Source organism: Heterocephalus glaber, unplaced genomic scaffold (genome assembly GCF_053883595.1).
Source record: "Heterocephalus glaber isolate CG9 unplaced genomic scaffold, H.glaber_assembly_v1.0 deba00001523, whole genome shotgun sequence".
Lineage (NCBI taxonomy): Eukaryota > Metazoa > Chordata > Mammalia > Rodentia > Bathyergidae > Heterocephalus > Heterocephalus glaber.
In genome coordinates, this window is record NW_028258327.1 from 16990347 (window position 1) to 17015692 (window position 25346).

The 25346-nt window shown below is 34.9% G+C and overlaps 1 protein-coding gene across 3 annotated transcripts in view; it reads left to right on the forward strand.

Annotated features, from left to right (window-relative positions):
* The window catches only part of Map3k7 (mitogen-activated protein kinase kinase kinase 7), a 68831-nt gene that overhangs the window by 38280 nt on the left and 5205 nt on the right, over positions 1–25346 (forward strand). For all 3 annotated transcript variants that reach the window (XM_004860197.4, XM_004860196.4, XM_087187971.1), the window contains 2 exons: positions 2335–2399; positions 22046–22151. In XM_004860197.4, coding sequence (XP_004860254.1) covers positions 2335–2399; positions 22046–22151 — 171 coding nt within the window. The remainder of the gene's footprint in view (positions 1–2334; positions 2400–22045; positions 22152–25346) is intronic.

The window sequence follows — 25346 nt, forward strand, 5'->3', positions numbered from 1 at the left end:
TTTGAAGAGGTAGGTTCTGTCTTTATGACATTACTGCAAAAAGAACTATAAAATATTGACCTATAAATTGCTGTTTTAACTTCCTTTGATGGGGGGTGGAAGAGGTGATGTTGCTCTTCCAAGAGTCATTTTTTAAAATGTCATTTTTTCCCTCTATTGTAAGTCATGAAAATTATAGAATTCATTGCAAGCTCAGATGGTCATATACAGGTTTCAGATCCCTTAATCAAGCATTATTTCACATTCTGTTGCCCTCCTTTCTTCTACTCACTTTGTTTGCACTATCATGTATAATACAGGTAGTGCACATATCAAAGAACCATAGAATAATGTAAATTGAGTACTTCTCTTTCAGTTGCAAAATTTTCAGAATCCGTATTTTCTGATACACCCAGTATTTTTCATTTACAATAATGAGATTGATATTTTGTATTCATATTTCTAAATACGACTTTTAAACTTAATATTGGAGCAACAAGTATTTGTTGATTGCAGTATTTTTTTGCTTTGTCTGAACTATTTGCCAGATGATTTCTGCCATGGTTATGCTAATTAAAATGCATTGCCTAATACTGCTTGCTTTGACTCATGCTGTAGTTTAAATATTTCTCATTTTATGGCATTTGTTAACTGTCAGCTCTTCTTTACCATGTTTCCTGAAAAGTTTTTATACCCATTTTGTCCTTCCAACCTAAACTCAGTTCATTTCTTATTGCAATGGTGATATAATGGTTTATAGATATACATGCTGGTTGGTTCCTCAGATTCACAAATGTTGCTGATTTGGAAAGAGAATTCCAAACAGTTTTACAACCCTGTCTCATGTATGCTAATTTTAGAATGAGTGTGTTGAATGAAATGTGCCTAAAATTACTTATTAGTCATAGTGGTGGGGACCCTTTTTGTCCTTGGAAACAAGGATAGTTAAAAGTATTCCTAAAAGGATTTTGTGTTTGGTTTTTTTCTTTTGGGTACCGGGGATCGAACTCCGGACCTTACGCTTGCGAGGCAGGCACCAGAACTACTGAGCTAAATCCCTGGCCCATCCTAAAAGGATTTTAATGTGTCTGATTCACGAAATGCAGTTTGTGGTTTTAAGTGGTAATGGAAAGTTGGGACTTCTGGTACATTGAAATTTAAAGTAAATTTCAATTCAGACTGCACAGAATTCTAAAACATTCTAAAGTGGAAAAAAGTGATGATGATTTATACTTTGAAGGGTGTCTGTTAGAGTTTTTACATTCACTACACATATTAAACACTTATTCTATTGTAGGCTTCATTTAGAGTTCATGTGCAAAAACAAAAATGAGGTCACATGGATTAAGCTGTTACAGTGATTGCTGTAAGATTTTTTTATTCTCAGAATCATAAAATTTAAACATTTAAAAATGAATTACTTGTTAATTGAGCCACAACTCTTATTAGAGTACATGTTCTGAGTGCTGCTCAAGAGTTGCAAATTTACATAATACAGCTTCAGAATCAAAAGAATTTTGAGTACTATGTCAGCTGTTACTCATTGTATTTTGGTGTTTCCTTTTAGACAACTGTTCTCTCATCTTAGAAGATACTGTATAAACAACACTATCCTCAAATAAAAGTGCCAAGTGAAGCTATTGGTTAATTCACTCCATTTTGCTGAAGGCTAAAGTTTTTAGAATTCTCTTTTATTGAATCAGATTATTAGCATAGAAATTCCTGAAGCAAGGTATTACATAATAGCCCATTTCCACAAGCTGTATATTTGAGAACAGAAGAAAATTGAGTTTTCACAAGTAACAAATTACTAGATTCTAACAATGACTAATGGGATTAAATCTGATTTGGTATAACAAATTGAAGCCTAAACATCCTTTGAGGCCTTGAAACAAGGTACTGCTGCTGGTTAGTCAGTCGTGTCTTACTTACAGACTGCTACTAGCTGTCTTGCTGTTAAAAACTGTAACGTAAGGTCCTTGAAATAGATGCCATCATCAGCTCCAGGCCCCAAGTATCCATCTATTTAAACACATGACAGAAGATGGTGGAAGAGAGTTCAGCAGCTATTCATGTGGTAGGAGTGGTTATTGTATTAAGATATACAGTACTCTCTTGTGGGCCAGCAACTTTTCAGTTTAATCACTGCAGTTGTTTCCTCTTCTTTTTCTCTGTTTTTTGGGGTTTGGATGGGCTATTTTTTTAACAATAAACTGACTTATTATTTTTCTTACAAATATTTAATGTAGATCTGAGGAACAACAAATTGCAGCTCCCTACTGTAGCAGTTACCTTACCATCCTTGTTACCTGTTTGAATAGATTTCACTCTCTTGCTTTTTTTATTTTTTAAAAGGCAATGGGCAACCAAGACGTAGATCCATCCAAGACTTGACTGTTACTGGAACAGAACCTGGTCAGGTAAGAATATTAATATCACCTGTATTTGAGAATAATAGTAGACATAAATCAAGAATTATCCATAATATGCTTTGCAAAATTAATTTTATGAGTTTACCTAAATTGTAGTAGAGAAATTCAGACACCAAACCTAAATACTTGAGGGGAAAAAGCATAATTGCTATTATTAATTTGAAAGATAATTTATGAAGTTTAAACTGCATGGGAAAATAAATTGTTCAGTAGTGCTCTGTGTATGTTACATGGTTTTCATGTATGTTTTAATAAAGAATAATTCAGTTTTGTAATTTAAAGATGTCATGATCATTGTTCTCTAAAGTAAATCACATCATTCTTCTGGGGTCACAGAGTACATTGACATACCTGGGGAACTAACATCTTTTGATTTGGCTTATTTGTACTGGATTTATACTTTGTTAAATTCTAGAAAAATGTCTATCCCAGTTCTTAAGGTTTGTATTAATTATATTTCTTTGTAGATAGTTCAGACAGTGCTATAATTTAAGAAATTACTGACTAGTACAGAGTTTTAACCAACTAGGTATATAAAAGTAGTTCCATCATTTTTTTTGTTAATCAGATTAATATATTTGACATAATTTATATCATGTTCTTTAAAATTCAGATCAATTCTGAGATGTTTTGTTTTCATTTGTGCTAAAATCAATTTTGAGTATGCCTCAGAAATAATAAAATTATCATGATCCATAATGTGAAATTTTAGCATTATATATTATAAACTGTGATTTAATTTGTGATAATATCTTAGGAAAGATGTTTTATTTCACTTTTATAAAATGAAAAATTTAAATGTATTTAAATTTGTGGGATTCTTTGTAGTCATTAATAAAAATTTGATAGCCACTTATAGCCATTGACTTAACGAACAAAAATTACCTGAGGTATTTGATAAATATCCTACCTTTATTTATATGTGAAAATACTTCTATTACACAACTCAATGCTTTTATTACTCAACTCAACATATGTAACATTATTAAAATACAAAACTGCAGATATGCATTTATTACATATTTTATGCTAGCTACTCTAAATCTTTATTTCACTTACTCAGTAGATGGGGTTTTTAGAGACCCAGAAGTTTTGAGTGAAGTATTCCCCTTTTCTCCCCCTCAAACACTTAAAGGCTTTAATTAGCTCACTTAGTTTGACATCTAGTAATATTTTCTTTCATTCCTCAGAGACTTGATGAGTTCAGCCTTTTAAGCTGTTTACTGTTGCCATTCATATTCCAGTTATGAGAACCTCTAGCCAAGTGTTCTCCTTTTGATTAGGAATGAGAAGCTTGCTCTGAAATACATCAGGAGTGACTGCTAGTGTGAGTGCTTTTCCTGGATTTCCAGATTGCAGGTGTTATGATATAGATCTAAAATGTGCTCTATAAGTCATGTATGTTTGGAAGGTGATTGGATCATGGGGCACTGTACTCATCAGTAGACTCATCCATTGATGAACTCAATAGCTGAATATACTGTTAGGAGGTGGGCCTGGTTGGAGGTAGGTCATTGGATGTGTGACCTAAAAGGATGTATTCTTGTCCCCAGCTCATCTTCTCTCCCCACGCCTCATCTCTACCCTCCTCCTTCCCTCCTTTCCTCCCTCTCCCTCTTTACCTGTGTGCCTGTCTCTCTCTCATTCCCTGCCTTCCTCTCTCCCTCTCTCTTCTTGGCCACCATGATCTGAGCCTCTTTCCTTCACCATACCCTTTCACCATGCTCTTTGTGCCTTGGACCCAGCCAGCCATGGCCTGAACCTACTGAAACAAACCTCTTTTAAGTTGCAAGTGTTGGGTATTGTGTCTCAGTAATGAGAAAGCTAATGCGGAAGGTATTGCTGTATAGTTCAGTACTGATCTCCCTCTACCAAACCTTACATGTTTCTGCACTTCTATATAATTTGGAATTGTGATTAACTCATTAATTTACAGTACCTTCAGATAGTAAAACATGGGCTGTGGTTGTGGGACAGTCATTTGCATGAAGTGTTATAGAATATTTCAAAAGATTTGGGGTAAGGAAGTGTTTCATACAGCAGTAAAGACTGTTCTAAAATAGTTGATATATAACTGCTGATACAGCAGTTTTTTAAATTGAGCCAGTCTTTCAGATTTGCTTCACTGTTATAACCTTAAAATGCCTAATGTCTAGTTTGGGATACCAATGGTAAACATAACCATGAAAATATTTTCCCCTGAAAGGTATATGATAAATGACCATTAAGTTAAATACTCATGAAAATAAATTCATTGTTTGGAAGAAGAAAAATATTCACAACATGGATTGTTTAGGTTTTTTGTTTTGCTTTGTTTTTTGTGTCACTATAGGTTGAACCCAGGGAACACTGACTGATATCCTTAGCCCTTTTAAGTTTTTATTTTGAGAGAAGTTGTCTCCTAAATTGCCCAATCTTTAACTTGAATTCCTCCAGCCGCAGCCTCCTATGTAGCTGAGATTATAGGTGTGTGCCATCACACGTAACTCAATGTGAATTTCTAAATCTTGAAAGTGTCTTTTGAAGGTGGCAAACCTATGACATGCATGTTGTTTTTCTTTTAAGACAAAAGATGCTAATGTATGGGTTTTTTCTAAACTAAAACTTCAGTATTCAGGTTTAATCGCAGTGTTGGCACTTTTCAATAAATAAGTGGGTTTTGGGTTACAGTTTGGCCACATGTCTCTAAAAGATTTACCATCACCCGTGTATTTCTTTCAGAAACCTACCAAACCAGTGATTGAAATGATGCTGAAGGTTTTTTGTTTTGGCTTTCATTTTTTTTCTAAGCATGGAAATTGATAAAAAGCCTAAGAAGAGAATCTGACCCATCCACTAAAATCAGAGGAAATGAGAGAACTTACTGATAAGCCCTAACATTACCTCTTGTAGAGAAAGGAGAACTGACCAGAATTAGTAACTTAGCTCTTGACTTGAGCCATAATCTCAATAAAATCACTTAGACCAGTGATGGTGAACCTTTTAGAGCTTTCAGTGATAACAAACAGCATGCTGTGGCATGTATGCCGTTGGTTTGCCTCCGCTGACTTAGACTTTCCATCTGTAAGCTAAAAATATAGATGTTTTTGTACTTTCATTTTTGCTGAGAGAAAACAAAAGCAAACTTCTTCATTAAATACAAATTACAAAAAAGAAAAAAAGCTAAGATTGATGTAGATTGAGTTTCCATACCTGGGTTTCTTGGGACCAGAGTGTTCAGATTTTGGAGTTTTTCGGATTTTGCACAGGCTTTACAAAATAAGTGCCTGTAATCTAAAATCCAGAACATTTTGAGTGCCAGTGATGCTGAAAGAGTTTTAGATTTTGGAACATTTCTCTTTTTAGGTTTTTCAGTTAAGAGATGCTCAATTTATATAACAAAATGTTAATAAATATCTCACCGTTAGGGTTTTGAAACATGTTATTTTAATTTTCTATATTTTTTATTTACAAATCACTATATAATACACAGTGTATGAAAAGTAAGTGTAGTAATGTAAATATATATGTGAAATATTCTGTATTCACAACATACACGTATTTTGAAGCATGGTTTGCTGTTAATTTAGGAAGCTTATTAAGCGTTCATGGTGGATCTAGCCTCCTACAGGCTTCAAGAAAACAAAAAGTAATCCCACACATCCAAAAACTTGTCTGACAGTGAAGCCTCAGTGTTGTTTGAAGCTGGCCTGATTCTCAAAGCTGGGCTATATTATTGTCCTATCAGACATAATCTCCCCAAACACCAGCATCAAACAAAGTTTTCCTGAGACCATGGTAAAATGAAAACAAGTACCTGAATAACATAGACAAAAACAAAGTTACTAACACCCACAGAAAACCAGACATTGTCCCTCCCCCCTAAAATGAGCGGCTGCTACTGCTTCTTTTACCAATTTCTGCTTTATCTTCAGTCTGCGTGTGTCTTCTCTCCTTCCCTGTAGAATTGCCCCTGCTGTTGACCTCAGGCAATCTAGAATGAACCCCACCTTCAGGGCCTCCCAAAAATGAGCCAGCCAAAGCCTAAAGTCTATAATAGTTCCTTTCTAAAACCCTCTGGTTGAGACTCACCATGGTGTCCCATGGTGAGCATTCCTCATCACAGCAACAAGTATTAAGCCCAACTCTTTGTACTACAAATGTATTACTTGTGGTGGTGTGCTAGATAGCATTGCCAATACCAATAATGCCTAGTCTCCAAGGAACTTTTTGGGCAAATCAGATTTTGTTGATCAATACCCTTATCAATTAGAGAACAGCTGCTGTAGGGAGCAGGGGAAGGGGATGTTACCAGAACCTCTGCAGTAAGTCCTAGTCTCCTGTGAGCCACGGCAGCACAAGGTGAATTACAGGAAAACTAGAAAAATACTGAGAAGAAGCTGAGCTTTGGGTCTGATCAGTGCTGCTCTGGGCAGCAAAGACAAAAGCCCCCAGCTTACCACACCTTTTATTTAGTACATCGGGAGAAACAAATGTAACAAATGAAATATAGAGTTCAGTAGTTCACATTGGGATAAACAAGGTGTAACAAAAGGCTGGGAGGCAGTGGAAATCTAAGAACAATGAGGAACTGAGCAGATGTTTGTTCTCCCAGGATGTTTTCAGCTCCCAGGATGTTTCTTGTCCTGGAGAATCACAGCATCACTGGATCACTGAAGTCTCAGTTGTGACCAGAGCCCAAACTGGAGTTATTCTGTAGTTGGGCTGTAGGCAAGAGAACTAGGCTAACCAAATGATTTTACCCTAAAATTATGTAGCATTGCTCCCGACAAGCTGCCACTTATATACAAACTTTGTACCAGGCATTGATACACATTATTTAAATCTTAAAGTATGTTCTTTTTGGAAAAAAATTAATTTTATTGGTACATTTTAGGTATACAATATAATGACATTCATCATTGGAAATTTGCACCTTTACATAATCTCTCTTGGTTCTTATTTTTTCCCTATTCCCCTGCCCTCCCTTCAACCCCTCCATCCCTCCCTATTTACAAAGACTTTGTTTCCATTTTTTTCATTTTCTCATATTAATTCCCTTCCCTTCTTTCCTTTCCCCTACCTCTCCCACTTCCCCTTCGCCCCTTTTCTTCCTGTTTCACATTATCTATTATACCATTTAGGCCTTGTTTACACTTTCAGTTTGTCACTCTAGAGAAACTATTCAGTATTTACATGAGTGACCTATTTATTTCACTTAAGAGTATTGGGTCAGTGTGCATCCATTTAGCTATAAATATCTCTAATTTGTCAGTGACAAAAAGATAAATACTGTATGATTGCACCTACACCGTATGAGGTCTCTATGGTAGTCAAATCTGTAGAAACAGAAAGTAGAATGGTTACCAGGGAGTGAGGAAAGTGAGAAAAGAGAAGCTGTTGATGGATACAGAGTTTCAGATTTCTTTTTTTTTTCTTTTCGTTTTTAATTAATTTTATTGGTACATTTAAGGTATACAATATAATGACATTCATCATTGGAAATTTGCACCTTTACATAATCTCTCTTGGTTCTTACTTTTTCCCCATTTCCCTGCCCTCCCTTCAACCCCTCCACCCCACCCTATCACAAAGACTTTGTTTCCATTTTTTCCTTTTCTCATATTAATTCCATTCCCTTCTTTTCCTTTCCCCACCCCTCCCACTTCACCTTCTCACTTGCACCTTTTCTTCCTATTTCATATTATCTATTATACTTTTTAGTCCTTATTTACACTTTCAGTTTCTCACACCAGAGAAACTTTGGTATTTACACATGGGTGTCCTATTTATTTCACTTAAGAATATCGCCTACATTTGCATCCATTTAGCTATAAATGTCTCTAGTTTCTCATTCTTTATGGCTGAGTAGCACTCCATTTTATTTTTTTTTAAACCCACATTTTCTTTATCCAGTCTCCAGTTGATGGGCATTTGGGCTGCTTCTAAGTTTTAGCTATTACAAATTGTGCTGCTATTGTTGTGCCCAGATCGCGAAGTCCCCAAAGACCACCAAGGAGCTGATTCCGATGTAAACACACGAGGGTCGTTTATTCAAGTTCGAGCAGGGGCACTCAACCGTCACCAACGCAGCGGATCAGGATTGAGAGCCCCGAATTCCCAATCAGCAGGGTTTTTATTGTGGCTACCACAAGGTTTGGGGATGTTCCATTTAGCAGTTACATGATTGGTTGATATTTAGCAAGCATGGGGTGTACATGGGGGGGGGTGGCTACATGTAGAGTTTATGGGAAAAAGGAACAATCAGCACATTGACAGAATGTTCTGTAGATAATGGGCCCGGGAGCATCTGTTTTCTGGGCAGACAGGATTGAGTTAGGAGCTGTGTCTCTTTTTTTATCTGTTGTCCCACAGCAAGGACATTTTATCATTATTTTATGGGCACAAAGGAGACTAGGGGAATAGTTGACTTCAGTGAAGTGGAATTTATGTCAAGGCCACTTCACTGTCTTATTTTAAGATGGAGTCAAACTTTAAAATGGAGTTAGTTAGGTCTCACACTATGAACATGGGTGCACATGTATCACTATGGTATGATTCTTTTAATTCTCTGGGGAAGATACCCAGCAGGGGAATAGCTGGGTCAAATGAGACTTCCAGTCCTAGTTCTTTGAGGTATCTCCGTACTGATTTCCACAGTGATTGCACCAGTCTACACTCCCACCAGCAGTGGAGCAGGGTTCCTCTTTCCCCACAGCCCCGCCAGCATTTATTATTGGTTGATTTCATGATAGCAGCCATTCTTTCTGGATTGAGGTGGAATCTTAATGTTGTTTTCATTTGCATCTCTTGAATGACCAGTGATGCTGAACATTTTTTCATATTTTTATTTGCTGTTTCTACTTCTTTGTGTGAGAAATGTCTGTTAATTTCAGATGCCTATTTTTGGATTGGGTCTTTAAATATGGAAGGTCTGATTTTTTAACATTTCTTTGTATATTCTAGATAGTAGACCTTTGTCTGAGGAACAGCAAGTGAAAATTTTTTCCCACATTGTGGGTTGTCTCTTCACACAGTTGGTGGTTTCTCTTGCTTTGCAGAAGCTTTTTAATAAGAGATCCCACTTGTTAATTGTTTGTGCTAGTTCACAGGCAACTGAGGTTTTGTTCATAAATCTTTTCCTACACCAGTGTTTTCAAGAGTTCCTCCCAAATTCTCTTCCAGCCAGTTTAGTGTTTCTGTTTTAATATTTAGATCTTCAATCCATTTAGATTTTAGTTTAGTGCATGGTGAGAGATACAGGTCTAGTTTTAGTCTTTGGCAAGTTGAAACCCAATTTCTCCAGCACCATTTATTAAAGAGGCTGTCTTTCCTCCAGTGAGGGCGTTTGGCTCCTTTATTGAAGATGGGATGTCTGAGTGTCAGTCTGGCGTTGTTTCTGCATCTTCTAATCTGTTCCACTGGTCCTCAGGTCTGTTTCTTTGCCAGTACCATGCTGTTTTTATCACAGTAGCTTTGTAGTATTGTTTCAAGTTGGGGATTGTTAAACCCCCTGCCATGTCTCTCTTGCCTAGAATTGCTTTTGCTATTCTGGGTCTCTTCTTGTTCCAAATGAATTTTTGGATTGTTTTCTCAAGGTCCATGAAGTATGCTGCTGGGATCTCTATTGGAATTGCATTGAATCTATATAGCAGTTTTGGAAGTATGGCCATTTTCACTATGTTGATCCTTCCTACCCAGGAGCAGGGGATGTCTGTCCATTTTCTGATACCGTCTTCAATCTCTGTTTTCAGAGTGCTATAGTTTTCAGAGAAGAAGTCTTTGATTTCTTTTGTTAGGTTAATTCCTAGGTATTTCAGTTTTTTGGATGCTATTGTGAAAAGAATTATTTGCCCTATTTGTGTCTCAGTGAGTCTGTCATTCATGTAGAGGAAAGCTATTGATTTTTGTGTGTTGACCTTGTATCCAGCTACTCTACTGAATTTGGTTATTAAGTCTAGAAGACTTTTGGTGGCGTTATTGGGGTTGATATATAAAGTATCATGTCATCTGTAAATAATGACAGTTTGGCTTCTTCGTCTCCTATCTTTATTCCTTTTACTTTTTTCTCTTGTCTAATTGCTGTGGCTAATGTTTCCAAAACTATATTGAACAAGAGTGGTGATAGTGGACATCCTTGTCTTGTTCTTGATTTTAGTATGAAGGATTTCAGGTTTTGACCATTTAGTATGATATTGGCTGTTGGCTTTTCATAGATGCCTTTTATCAGATTGAGGTAGAGACCATCTATTCCAGTTTTTAGTAAGTTTTTTATCATAAATGCATGTTGGATTTTATCAAATGCTTTCTCTGCGTCTATTGAGATGATCATATGGGTTTTGTCCTTGGCTCTATTGATATAGTATATTACATTGATTTATTTACGTATGTTGAACCATCCCTGCATCCCTGGGACGAATCCCACTTGGTCAGGGTATATAATCTGCATTCTATTTTCCAGTATCTTATTAAGGATTTTTGCAACTATGTTCTTTAGGGAGATTGGCCTATAGTTCTCTTTTTCGGTTGGGTCTTTCTCTGCTTTGGAGATCAAGGTGATGCTTGCTTCCAGGAATGAATTTGGGAGTATTGCTTCCCTTTCAATTTCACTGAAGAGTTTAAACAGTAGTGGCAGCAGTTCCTCTCTAAATGTCTTGTAGAATTCAGCAGTGAAGCCATCAGGGCCCGGGCTTTTCTTAGTTGATAAGTTTTTAATTACATTTTCAATTTCATTGGTTTACACTGGGTTGTTTAGAATTTTTAGGTCTTCTTTGTTCAACTTTGGTGATTCATATGTATCTAGGAATCTATCCATTTCTTCTGTGTTGTCCATCTTATTGGCGTATAGGTTCTGGAAGTAGGTATTGATGATCCTCTGGTTTTCTGCTGCGTCTGTTGTAATTTCACCCTTTTCATTCCTAATTGCATGGATTTGGGCCTTTTCTTTCCTTTTTCTGGTAAGGTTGGCAAAGGTTTGTCAATTTTGTTTATTCTTTTAAAGAACCAACTCTTGGCTTCATTAATTTTCTGTATTGTTCTCTTCATCTCCATTGAATTTATTTCTGCTCTGATCCTTATAATTTCCTCTCTTGTATGAGCTTTGAGTTTGTCCTGCTCTTCTTTTTCTAGAAGCTTGAGGTTCAGCATCAGGTTGTTTATTTGGGCTCACTCTGTTTTCCTAATATGAGTATTCAGTGCTATGAGTTTCCCTCATAAGACTGCTTTCATTGTGACCCGTAGGTTCCGATATGTTGTATTGTCATTGTCATTTAATGGAAGGAACTGTCTGATTTCTTCTTTAATTTCCTGTGCAACCCATTTGTTATTCAGAAGTGTGTTGTTCAGTTTCCATGTGTTTATGAAGTTTTCGCAGTTTTTTTTGCTGTTGATCTCCAATTTCATCACAGGTTGGTCTGATAATATACAGGGGATAACTTCAATTCCTTTGCACTTACTTAAACATGTTCTCTGAGCCAGCATGTGGTCTATTTTGGAGAACAACCCATGTGTAGCTGAAAAGAATGTGTATTTTGATTTTGTGGGGTGGAACACTCTGTAAACATCTGTTAAGTTCATTTGTTCAAGAGTTTGATTGAGTTCTAGTATTTCATTACTTATTTTTAGTCTAGTTGATCTATCTATTTGTGACAGTGGGGTGTTGAGATCCCCCTCTACTGTTGTATTAGTGCTTATTTGATTTTTTCATGTCCGTTAGTACTTGTTTTATATAGTTGGGCCCACTAGTGTTTGGTGTATAGATATTTATAATTGTCATCTCTTCCTCTTGGATTCTTCCCTTTACATGGATGTAGTGTCCTTCTTTGTCTCTCTTCATCAGTGTTGGTTTGAAATCCACTTGATCTGCAAAGAGGATGGCTACTCCTGCTTTTTTTCGGGTTCCTGTCACATGGAGTATTATTTTCCTCCCTTTAACTTTCAGTCTATGAATTTCTTTCTGAATTAAGTTTGTTTCTTTTATGCAGCTTATTGTTGGATTTTGCTTTTTGACCCATGCTGCCAGTCTGTCTCTTTTGATTGGTGAATTGAGACCATTAGCATTGATATTTATAACTGATATGTATTGATTTTTCATTGTCATGACCTTTTCTTTTTATTAGATTCATCCCCTTTGCATTTAATTCCTTGTTGTGCCCAATGGATTCATTCTGCTGGCCTTCCTGGTGCTGTGATCCTCAGTGTCTTTTCCTAGGATATTGTGTAAAATATTTTGGACTGCTGGTTTGGTATTCGTGAAGTTCCTAAGGTGCTCTTTGTCAGGAAAGTATCTTATTTCTCCATCAATTTTGAAAGATAGTTTTGCAGGGTACATCAATCTGGGTTGGAGGCTGTTTTCTTTCAGGGCTTGGAATACATCACTTAAAGGTCTTCTTGCCTTGAGGGTTTGCATTGAGAAGTCTGCTGTTATTCTGATGGGCTTTCCTTTGTATGTGATTTGTTTCTTTTCTCTAAGTGCTTGTGGAATTTTATTCTTCTTTTGGGTTTCTGGTATCTTAACTATTATATGCCTATGTGTTGCTTTTTCTTGATCAAGGCTAGCTGGAGTCCTATATGCCTCACTTATCTGTATGTCAAGTTCTTTTCCCCTGCTTGGGAAGTTTTCTGCCATCACTTCTCTGAAAATTTTATGTTGTCTCCATGCTTTCCTGTTTCTTCATTGACTTGAACCAGTCTTGTTATTCTTTACATGGTCTCGCAGCTGCTGGATTGATTTCTCTGTGGTCCCTTATTATTTTAAAGCAATTTTTCTTTTCCTCCTCACTAATTGCAATCTTATCTTCTGTATCTGAAATTCTGTCCTCACATTGGCTCATTCTGCTCTGTAAACTTTCAGTGGAGTGTTTAATCTCCTCGAAATCTGTTTGCATGTGTTTTATGGATTCCATTTGTTTCCCACGTTGGGATTCCATCATGTTCCTCAGCTCCTCTATTTTTTTATCTGTATCCTCTCTAGATTTATTAATCATGTCTTGCACTATGGACACAATCTCTGCTGTTATCTGAGAAATTATTTCTGATTTCATTTTTTCCAGATCCTGTTTTGTTCCCAGTTCTGGGAGTTCAGATGGCTGAGTATCAGAGTGTTCCATCTCATTTCCCTTTGGGGTTGCTTTAGGTGATCTGGAAGTCTGGTTTGGATACTTTTTTACGTGCCTTCTCATTTAAGGGGGTGGGGGTGCTGCTCATGCCCTTGCGGCTTACCTCCTTGGCCCGGGGGCAGGGGGCCCTGCTCCTTGGTGCTGGGTGCTGTGGTATGGCAGCCCAGAAGGCTCCTCCTCAGCGCAGGGGATGGCTGTATTCCTCTACGCTGGGGACAGTGGTACAGCCTAAAGTATGTTCTTTTCGTTTCCTCATTTCTAGATGGGTAAACTGAGGATTAGAGAGACTTAGTCCAAGCCTGTATCTTCCCCCTCATTGTTATAACCTTGTTGCAGGCTTTGAATCCAAACCTAGTTCCATGAAACAGAAACTACTCTTTTTATTCCATCTTGCATAAAACAATGTGTATATATAGTGTGTGTTAAAATTCTCCTAGTAAATGTTAAGTGTTTTGATTCCTGATAGTCTACATCATTAATTATTTAAATAGTTTTCGGTGAATAAGTTTAGCTATCTGTGTCATTGAGGAAGGCTAACCCACAAGAACTAGTGATCTTTACTATGATAAAAAATATTTCTATAGATGACTCTGCTAATTTATTTTTCATACATCTAGTTGTGCCTCTCTGTTTCACTAGTTACATGTCCTCAGGTTTGCCTGCCTACCCGTTTTGGAATTGTACTCATTACAGATCTGTGTTGAAGATTTCTCTTGGAGGGGCTTCAGTGAAAATCACAGCTCCTTGATGTTGTGTTTATGACTAGAGAACTACACACTGCCTTTCTGTGTGGACTTTACTGTCTACTTTTACAAGTTAAATATGTGACTCTGGGCAAGTTCCTTCATTTCCCTGAGCCTCAGCAGCCATATCAGCAAATAGGAGCCATAATACCCACTCTTTGCAGTGATTTCCATCTGTGAAAGTCCAAAGACATAGTAGATCCCAGTACATGTTATGTGCTTATCTCATCATAGTGTGCCGTCCAGAGCTCTTGTTGCCACTTTCTTACTCTCATGATAGTGTTTTTATCATCTGGAAATAAAATAAAAATATCACTTGGAAGGTAAAATACACTGGCATTTTGTTCTATGTCATAAGAAAAACTTGTGTCAAGGATCATAAAAAGTATTTGCTTAAATGCTTTCCATTACATATCAAAAGGTGTATTGATGCACATTGTTATTTATCAAAAGGACATGTTTTTATTCTACTTTTGTCCATTTTCAATCCACATTTCCTTTAGTGTGAATAAATTTTCTGTTAAAACTCAACAGATACTTAACAGTTGTAAATAATTCTTAGTTCATGATAAACCTTTTTTTCTAGAGAATTTAAAGACCATAATATTAGAATAATAAAATTCTAAGATTTCATTGTAAAGAATTGTAATCGAGCCAAAATTAGGCTGAGCCTGTACTTTTGGATTAGAAAGAATGTTTTTAGTAACTGTCATGAATTAGATTTATTTAAATTATCTGTGGGTACTGTGATGGAAAAAGTATCATGTGAATCCACATTAGTACTTGTATCTTTTTTTATTATCAAAATATTACTTCAGCAAGAATATATTATAAATTAACATTTAATCTTTGTGATTTGTGCTTGTATAATTTTAGCAATAAGATTTCTGGGGGTTTTAAATAGTTTTCTAATGTCAGTCTAAGTAGTAGCAATGGGGATAAGTGCTTGAGTTAATGAAAATATTTTCCCAGTCTTTCAGGTGAGACATATAAAGCCAGGCTTTATTTTTGTCTGTAAAATAACTCCTAATTCCTTTTTATAAATATAGATATAAAGTCTGGTCAGAGGCCAATTCTGGTTCGTGTCTACTGATGGTAATTTGCCCCTGCAGTTTAAATTTGGCTTAGTATTTTGCTGCCTTAAATTACCATGTGGCATTTCTGCATTCTCATAACCACTTTCATATCCAATCCTTATGGGTGAGTCAAGTATATCTGTATTTCTTGAATTTTGCTGTTTATATGGGAGTCAAATAAGACAATTGTAAATGTGAATTTTTAGTAATTTGAGAGCATTTATGGCCATCAGAATTTCGCAGATGATTTTTTTTAAATAGCTACTATAAGACTTTTTCCTTAATTGGTTATAAGCAGTAAATTTAGCCAAAAATTAGTTTGATTTTTAAAAAATGATGACGTTTACTTGTTCTTCTAATTTTAAACCTTGTATTGTTCAGATATTTAAATTTCTATTAGTTGTTTTTTGAGGGGGGTACCAGGGATCAAACTTGGGTCCTTGCACTTGCAAGGCAGGTGGTGGAACCACTGAGCTAAATCTCTGACCCTACGAGTTGTTTTTAATATTTCTTTTTTCATACAAACATGCTAGAATATTATTCATTAAACTGTATGTCCTTGAAATAGAAAAACATGTTGTAGTTCATTGATCCATTTAAATTTAACTCCATATGACTTTTCTTGTAGCTTTAAAGAAAAACCGGTTTTGAATTTTTAAAATATTAGCTTTATTTCTTGGTTTCAAATTTACAAGAAATCTACAGATAGAGCACATGAGTCACGCACATGAAATGCTAAGAGCTTCTTGAGAAGTACAGTGAAGTATAACATGTAGCAGTGTTTGAATACTTCAAGTGTTCATTGACCTAAATCCATTCTTGTATTTTGAAAATCCAATTTTTACGTGTACTGTATCTTCTTTAATTTCTCATAACTGATATTGATTCTTCCATGTCAGAAATACATTTATTTCTCCTTTTAAAAATGTTAAAGTATTAATATAAAATTACACTGACTATGGAACCCTAGCCTGCCATCGTTTTAAAGAAAAATTAATCTTGACTTAATAGGGAGTTGGGGGATGTAGCTAAGGTCCCGGTTTAGTCCTCAATGCTGCAAAAAAAAAAAAAGACAAGGAAAAAGTTTTAAAGAAGGAAGGAAATGATTTATAATAGAACTTATAAGAAGAACAAGTGTACTTTCTTAAATCAAGACTTGCTTTTAATCAACAGTTAAAAGGCTCAATAATAATTTCGTAATATCTGTACTTTTTTTAACCAAAGATAACAGTATCTCACAAGAAAAAGTTACACATTCATCACTTATTCTTCTTGATGCGTGTTTATTCCTCTTATACATCAAAGTTTAATAAACTTCAGCACCAATTTTATATGTGGATGCCAACAGCTCCCATTCCAACTTCATAAATCCTGTGTGTAATATAAAAGTACATATGTTCTCTCCCCTTAAAAAATTATAATATTTTTGCTGAACCCAAAACTCAGACATACAGTGGTACCTCGGTTCACAAACTTAATTGTTCCCATGATTCTGTTGCAAACCAGATTGGTCATGAACTGAATCAGATTTCCCCATAAGGTCAACATTGAACCTAAATCATTGAATTTGATTTGGTTCTCAACCACTTTGGTTTGTACAATGTATTTCAGGCCCGACTTTTAAGTTTACGTAGAAACTGACTATAAATATAACCATAATTCAAAGGGAAAAAAATCCTTGGTAGGATTTAGTCATTTATATGCTTTATAAGGAACTGTGATTTTAAACTAGGAAGAGAATTGTTAGTTGCTGCAAGTCTATTCATAGTCCCGTCTTGTTCTTACAACCAGCTTAGTATCCAGCACCTAAGGAGCATTGTTATTGTGTGAAGAAAGACACTAAATGTACATTATTTCTTTTTATTTTTATAACCTGGTGATATAGGTAATACTATTGTCATTTTACTGTTGAGTCTTAGAGGTTACGTAATTTACCTAAAGCTGCACTACTTGTAACCATATTAAAGCAGAAACTCAAACTCTGGAGGCTTAACCTCTTACTTATTACTATTTCTTGTCCACACTTTATAAATGAGGACCCTAAGGCTCAAAGAGGAAGAGTTACTTATACAAGTTCACACAGCAAAAAATGGCAGAACTGAGATTTAAACCCAGGTATCCAGACTACTAGACTGAACCATGTGCAGTTGCTGAGAGTTGACTGTGACCTACAAAAAACAAATTTTATGTGGTTCAGTTTTGTGCATTCTCTGTGCACTATCCTATATTATTCTTGATTGAATTCGGAGTCAGGATGAAAACCTAGTAGTAAAACAATGGCATAAGGAATTGTAGGAGAAGAGAGAATCTGAATGGTTAATGTATACTTGCTGAGGTAGGGTCAGGAATGCTTGAGAATTTCAGAATTGATCCAATAATAAGTGAACACTTTGCATTTAGGACAGTGCTAGGCATTTACTTGGTCCTCAAACATGGGGTCAGAGGTTGTGCACAAAGGGCAAAAGCAGTAACAAATTGGCCATATAATGTTGAAGGGAATCTGAGCTGGGCATTATAGGATTGGGAGGAATTAGCAAGGAGAGAGTACAATATTCATCATGATATACAGGCCACCTTTGTAAGAGTGGCTTTTCTGACACAGTCTTATAAGGAGTTAAAAACTGTTTTGGTGTAGAAAAGCATTTTGGAATTTCTGAAGCGGTTTCATATACCCAAGATGAGAGTAATATTTCAAGAATTTTTCTTCAAAATTATTTTATGATTTTATCTCAGAAATTATAACAGTTCCTTCCACTGTTTAGTATCTCATTCTACTGTGGGTTTTCCACATTTTAAAAGCATAGAATTTTAGCACTGTGTGAAACTCTTAAGAAGTCACATAGTCTTAACCCAGTCCCAGCCCTTCTCCAGATAAAGAAAACAAGTTATTGAAGTGACCTAAAGCAGAACACACAGAATCAGATATACTTTCCACTATTATATTGACTCGCATTTTACTTGATGCAGTTTTGAATTTTAGTGCTTTTATGTTTACATATTGAAACTGGACATAAGATTCTTTATGGGTTTTTTTAATGTTTTACTTTCTGTAACACTTCTTTTTTAAGTCACCTTTTTGCTATTCAGTAACACTGAAGAAAAAGATGTTTTAAAAATCCTTTATGAAATATGAATACATAGAAATATAAATAATTTGTAAGTTGGAAAACTGATAATAAAATGGAACTGACCACCCATCTTAAGAATTGGAATGTTGTGGGGCACAGTAGCATACGCCTGTAATCCCAGCACTGGGTAGCTGAGGCAGTAAGACCGCAAGTTCAAGCCCAGCCTGGGTAATTTAGTGACTTAATGAGACCGAGTATCAAAGTAAAAACTTCAATATGGGCTGGGATGTAGCTCATGGTAAAGGCTCTGTGTTCAATCCCCAGTACCACCAAAAAAACAAAAGTGGAACATTAGCAATCCCAGCGAGAGACTCTGTGTGTTTCTTACCTATAACTTCCTTGTCATCCTCCCACCAGCCCACAGTGCCATGGGATATCATGTACCATGTTTTCAAACTTCATAAATTCCTTTATCTGCTTAAGAAATTCTTATCTTTAAGTTTGTGATGAATGTTAAGTTTTAATAAATGTCTTTAATGTATCTGTTGAGATTTTTTCCTTAATATGATGAATTACATTAATAGAATTCCTAAGTTTGCATTTGTTGAATAAACTCAACTTTTTAAATGATTTTCATTGCTTTTGTATTGCCAAATTCCATTTGCTCATACATCTTTTAGGGCTTTTGACTTTGTGCCTTTTTCATGAGGGTAGCTAATATTTTTTCTTTCTCATACTGTTCTTGTTTATTGACCAGATTTTATTGCCTTCACAGAATGAGTCAGGAAGTATTTTCCCTTTTCTCTTTATTAGAATAATTTAAGGCTGGAAATGTCATTTTCTTAAATACTTGCTAAAACTTACCTGTAAAATCCTCTGGGCTTGGTGTTTTATCTAATGTGTATAAATTTTGGTAATTTATGTATTTTTGAACATTTATTCTTTTCACTCTTTTAATTTACTAGGAACAAAATTTTTATCATATTTGCCCAGTTTTTAAAAAATATTTTTCTATTCTTCTTTTGGCAAGACTTATAGCTTGGCTCTTTGCAAGACAGTTTAGATCCCTTGCTTGCAAATTGTCAGTACTTTCTGGTGTTTTCTTTTCAGTATTTAGTATTAAATATTTTGCTCTCAGTGTTTCTTTAGTTGCATCCTTCAGTTTGAATATTTTCTAATTTTCATTTTGTTTTCCTTGACCAGTGAGTTAGTTAGAAGGGTTTTATACTGTATAGCCATAGGATTTTTTTTTTTTTGCCATAGGATTTTTAAAGTTAATTTTGAAGTCAGTGCAAAGGATAACTGCATTATGATTTACATAATACATGTTTTTTTAGATTTGCTTTATGGCTTAGTCCATGAACAGTTTTCATAAATATTCCTAAGGTTTGAAAAAATATCCCTATTCTCCATTTGCTTGTCCTAGGATTGTTTCTTGTGTGGAGTTGAAGTTTTACCGTACTGTATTGTTTTTTGGCCTGCTTTTATATATCATTTACAGAAAAATTCTGAAGTATCTCACTTTGATGATGGATGAGTCCCTTTCTCCTTGCAGTTTTTCTTTATTTTGGTTTGGTTTTTTGCTTTACCCATTAGAATTGTGTATGAGTAGAGCATATAAATTGTGAATTATCATATTGTGAATTAAAATTTTTAATCTTTAGTAATTTTTTGACCTAAAATGTATTCTTTGTAATATTAATATAGATACTTAATTTTATTCTGGATAATTTTACTTATTTTTTTAAATTGTTTTAACTTTGTTTTCTTTCTCTGAATTAGATCCATCTCTTAGAAACAGCATTTAATTCAATCTGATAGTATTTTTTCTTTTTAATATCTTAACTGAAGAGTTTAACCGTTTTATTTGTTATTTTTACTGTTTTCTCCCTCTTATTTTATGCTTTTTCTTATTCCTCTTTTTTTCTCCTTTGCCATCTTTTGAATTGAATATATTTCTCTTCTGCTTTTTCTTGTTTTGGAGTTGTATTTTACTACTTTTAGTAAATAACTTTGAAATTTTTCCCAATCTTGTTAAAATCTTGACTCATCCTAAGTAGTAATTAGATTTTAAAATCAGCTTATGCTTCTTGCTTATGCTGTTGTTACTCAGAATAGTAATTTCATTACTATCTTTTTTAGTTGCTTGGAAATTTTATAAATTAGTCACTTTCTGTCACTTAATATTTAAGTATGTAGACTTATGCCTTGTTTATTGATGTTCCTCATGGCATGTTGGCCCTTTTATCAAGGAGAAGTTTTTTTTTCTTGCTACAGTGTAATGCTTAGAAATACCTGTGGTTCAAACAGACCAGTTTTGCTCATCTGATACTGTTTTTCTGATCCCATTCTTTACATTTTTGTTGCCTAAACGCTTCTAGATTGGTATTATTCTACTATATTTTTCTGACTTCTCTTACATTATAACCATAGAGAATTTAACTTAAATTCTTTTGTAGATACAAGATGAATATACTTCATCCAAAATGTATGGGACCAATTATTTCAGGGCTCAAATTTTTTTTCAGATTTTGGAATATTTGCATATATATAATGAGACATCTTGGGGATAAGATTCAAGTCTAAATATGAAATTCATTTGCATTTCATATGTACCATATAATACATAAGTAGGGGTGAGGGGAGAGAGCTTTAAAGTCAAAATTTTTTACAGTATTTTTAGTATATTTATGTGTTTTGACTGTGACCTGTCTCATGAGGTCAGGTGTGGAATTTTCTACTTGTGGAATTATGTCAGCACTCAAAAGTGTTGAGTTTCAGAGCATTTCTCATTTCAAATTTCTGGATTAGGGATGTTCAACCTGTGATCTGCCTTTGTCCTCTGCCTGCTTTTTCTATCTTTTGTCTATCTTCTAGAAACTATGTATGGCCCATGTTGACCTCGGGATATGGGTTTTCTTTAATTTTTTTTTTACTTGAGATTTGTCATAATTGGGATTATTGTACCTTCCATTGATTTCAGAAATATTTTTACACTTGTTTTTTCCCTCCTTTTCTTTCATTAATATATGTTTGTGACACATAATAAATACATTCATCTTGGAGTATTGGTTCAATATCATATGTTAATCCTTCTTATTTCCCCTTTTCCTTACCTCTGTCGCATCTCCCCCACCCCCAGATCCCTTTCCCATATCCACAAAGTCTAGCTCCCTGTTTCTTACAATCTGTCTTTTATTTTGCCACTAAAACTTTTATAGATGCACTGCAGATACATTTTCTCCCTTCCATCTGGAACTATGACAGATTTACTAATTTTCTTTTCCTAATTCGCTTTTTGCCTGACAACAAAACCTTCTCTGATTTACAGCCTTAAATAGAAGTTTTTCCCATTGTATTTCCATACTATGAAGGCTCAAGACTTTATTGTGTTCCTTTCAGTGCATCCAGCAAACAAGTCAAAAGCTATAGGCCATTGATGTTCCCCAGGGCTAGAAGGAAGCCTTTCTTCTCTTTTGATCTTCCAATCTCAAGAGTATTTTACTTTCTTGCAAGCCCATCAGTTTTGAAAGAGTAGCCTGTGTGAATGTGTATAAAATTTTATAAGTATGTGTAGAATATTTTAGAAAGTTTATTTTTTCAAATATTTAATCAAGAATCATATTTTGTTCCTGTCACTCTTTCTTTTAGGTGAGCAGTAGGTCATCCAGTCCTAGTGTCAGAATGATCACTACCTCAGGACCAACCTCAGAAAAGCCAACCCGAAGTCATCCATGGACTCCTGATGATTCCACAGGTGACCAGCCTAGTTCTTCATTGTAATAAGAAATTGAATTCATCATGTTTATGTTCATTTACCCCTATCCTCATTCTTTACAAACGCAATCATTATGTAGTAGTTTAGATTTTCAAATTAATAAAATCAACTGTTTAGTGATAACATGAATAACTTGTCACAATATTAGTATTAAAATCTGGCTGTCTGGAGGTAATGATGGAATATTCCATTATGGGCATTCAGTAAATGATGTGCTGCAGTACAATTAACTTTTCTCTGTCATTAAGAGAATGCCTTAATAAGGTGATAATTTTTATTTATATTTTAAATGATAATTTTTATTTATATTTTATTAAGTCAGAGAAGGAAAGGTGATCTCTTAAACCTTGGAAAATTAAGCCATTTAGGATTTTGTATTAGATCAACTGTGTTATTAATAGTAATAGTGCCAATTAGCTTCAAATTTAAAAGTCAGCTTTCTGATTTTACAAACTAAAATATGACTCATTTATTTATAGATATTTGGCATGGTTTAGTCAAGTTTATAATTTAATTTAAAAAATTAGCTGGGTGGTTTTCCTCTGTGTCACATAAGTTAGAACTATGTTTAGCTCAGGGTGTACTCTTCTAGTTTTAGTAAGTTTAAATTTAGTGATGGCAAAAACTTCTAAGTTTCATCCATAGCACAGCTCACCACTACTCAGCACATGTGTAGAATTTGTCATAGGCAGGGAAACATGTAGACAGGAAGGTGCTCTTGCTGGATTTTGTCATTCACATTCAGGCGATACCAGCTTTTTGCTTCCCGAACCAAAGGATACCTTCCCTCGCATTATAACATTTGCCTGGGTTCAATACTCAACTTGACAAAACTTCCTTAACTTCAGCATAGACTAACCTAGATTTATATACCAGATTGTCAGTTCATGGGAGTAAAATCAGAATCCTTATAACTGTCTCCTATAACCACTGTTTCCACTTCATGTATGTCTCTACCCATTTAATTTTTATTTTCCAGTAGCTGGAAATGCCACAAAATACCAATAGCTAGAAAATCTTACAAGCTAGACAATCTTACAAGTTGTAATATCAGTTGAATTTTTTTTTTCTTTGAAACAGATTGTAGATGTATCCCTGCATAGAAATTGTATCCCTAATAGAATAAATTATTGGGAACAGATAGGTAAACCCTTCTCACCCAGGAAAAAAATTAGGAGTGTAAACATAAGTTAAAACAACTTAATTAATTAAAACTTTTTTAATTTCTAAGAGTTTATACTTTCAGAGAAAACTGAAGAGTATAACAATTTACTAATCATAGCAGATAGTGAGTGTTCTTCTGTTTCTACTTGTAATATAGTAGGTATACAGAAAGGCACATATAGCCAGAGGACCAAGTGAGAGAAATACCTACACCCAGTGAAGGGAACCACACAGGAAGAAACTTTAGACTGAAGAGTTTCTTTCTGTTCTTAGTACTTGAGTGCAAAAACAGACATATAAGGTATGACCCAGTTCTTGTAACCATGATTAGAATCACCATACACATTAACATGAATTCATCACAGTATATAATTACCTTCTAACTTTACAGTATTAACTGAGTGTTTTAACAGGAGAGAAATCAAATAACAACAAATGTCATAATCCACTTTTTCAGATTATTTAGTCATAAAGCAGAAAGTAGAAAGCAGCATTCCACATGAAGGTAGTGCATACTTAAAGAATATGAGATGATAACAAGTGTGTGTTTAAGGGACCAGAAAAGAGATTTGGCTAATTTAACCAAGCCAGTGTGAGTCTTAACATTCAGGAGAAGAGTTTAGATTTGATTAGCAATTGAAACATTAAAAAATAAACTCTTGGGGAGTAACCTTGCTATCTTGTGACCAGTTGTTCAATTTCAGTTTAGCTATAAATGAGAAAGTAAAATCCCACTTCTTGGTTTTAGGAAAATGTTGAAATTCAGTTAATTTAAATTGTCCGCCATAGAAGGACTTTATTTGAATAACACGATGCTTGGGCTTTTTTCCACCCCCCAGTATACTGTGAAACATTGATGTATTATACTTAATTCTAAAATACATTTCAGATACATATAGGTTACTGATATGATGAGGTATGACGGTATCATTAAATTAGGAAAGAATAATAGAAATGTTGAATTGAGAAAACTTTTTCAAGATACTTAATTTTTTCTGTTAAGTCGGGATGTCATTTTTACTGTTTTGATTTTACAGAAAGCAGCATGTTTGTGGTTGTGTAGTTTGAAACTATTACTGCAAGTGAGAAGGCTGGTTAGAGAAATAACAAATTAAGTGTAGTTCATGTTTAGTACTTAAAAGGGCATTTATGTTAGTGTGTTTTTAGGGTATTTTGAGGTTCTGCTAGGCCCTACTCTTTTTCTTTCTGTATGGAATTCCACTGTTTAATAAATTACCTTTTCAATTTGAAATATAAACATAACTATTGAAAATTGCCCCCCTTTCCTTATTTTCCATTTAGTATCATTGGTAATAATCATAGTTACTACCACCAAGTGTTGAGTGCTTGGTATATACCAGCATTACATGGTGTTCCTTTTATGCATTATCTCATTAGCTCTGATTTAGCTTGTTAGCTTTAGTGGTTACTTACAAGCACATTCTTAATGTCAAAAGGTGTGGCTCAGTGGTATCAAGGCCCTTTGTTTAATTCCTAGCATTGTAAAATTTTAAAAAATAAGAGAGTATCAATCATCAATAAACTAAGAGGTTAGCCATCAAACCTCCTTCATATTGTACTGGATTGAGTGTGATACCTCCAGTGTCATCCTGACCTTGCCTTTATATCCACAACACTTTCAAGTTATGGCAGTTTTAGCCCTTTTGAAACATAAAAGCTATCTGTTCAAATTATTTGATAAAATTTATTGGAGTTGTTTGAATTAGCCAATTTACCTTGTTGTGGCATGACATTGAGCCACAGTCCTAAACCTCATTTTCATATCCATATTTTTTGTATGTGTAATATGCTTTTGTCAGTATCTCTCTTTTCACAGGGATTCCCATCAGGAGGGTTTACATTAGAGTCTATATAGATTGAAAGTGACCCACCGGAAGGGAATGCTTGTTCTTTTGCTTTTCCTACTTACACTGATATTGACAGTTGACTCAGGTCTGTGGTAAATGTAGCATGATAAAGATATGTGGGGTTTGGTTAGGTAGGGTCAGT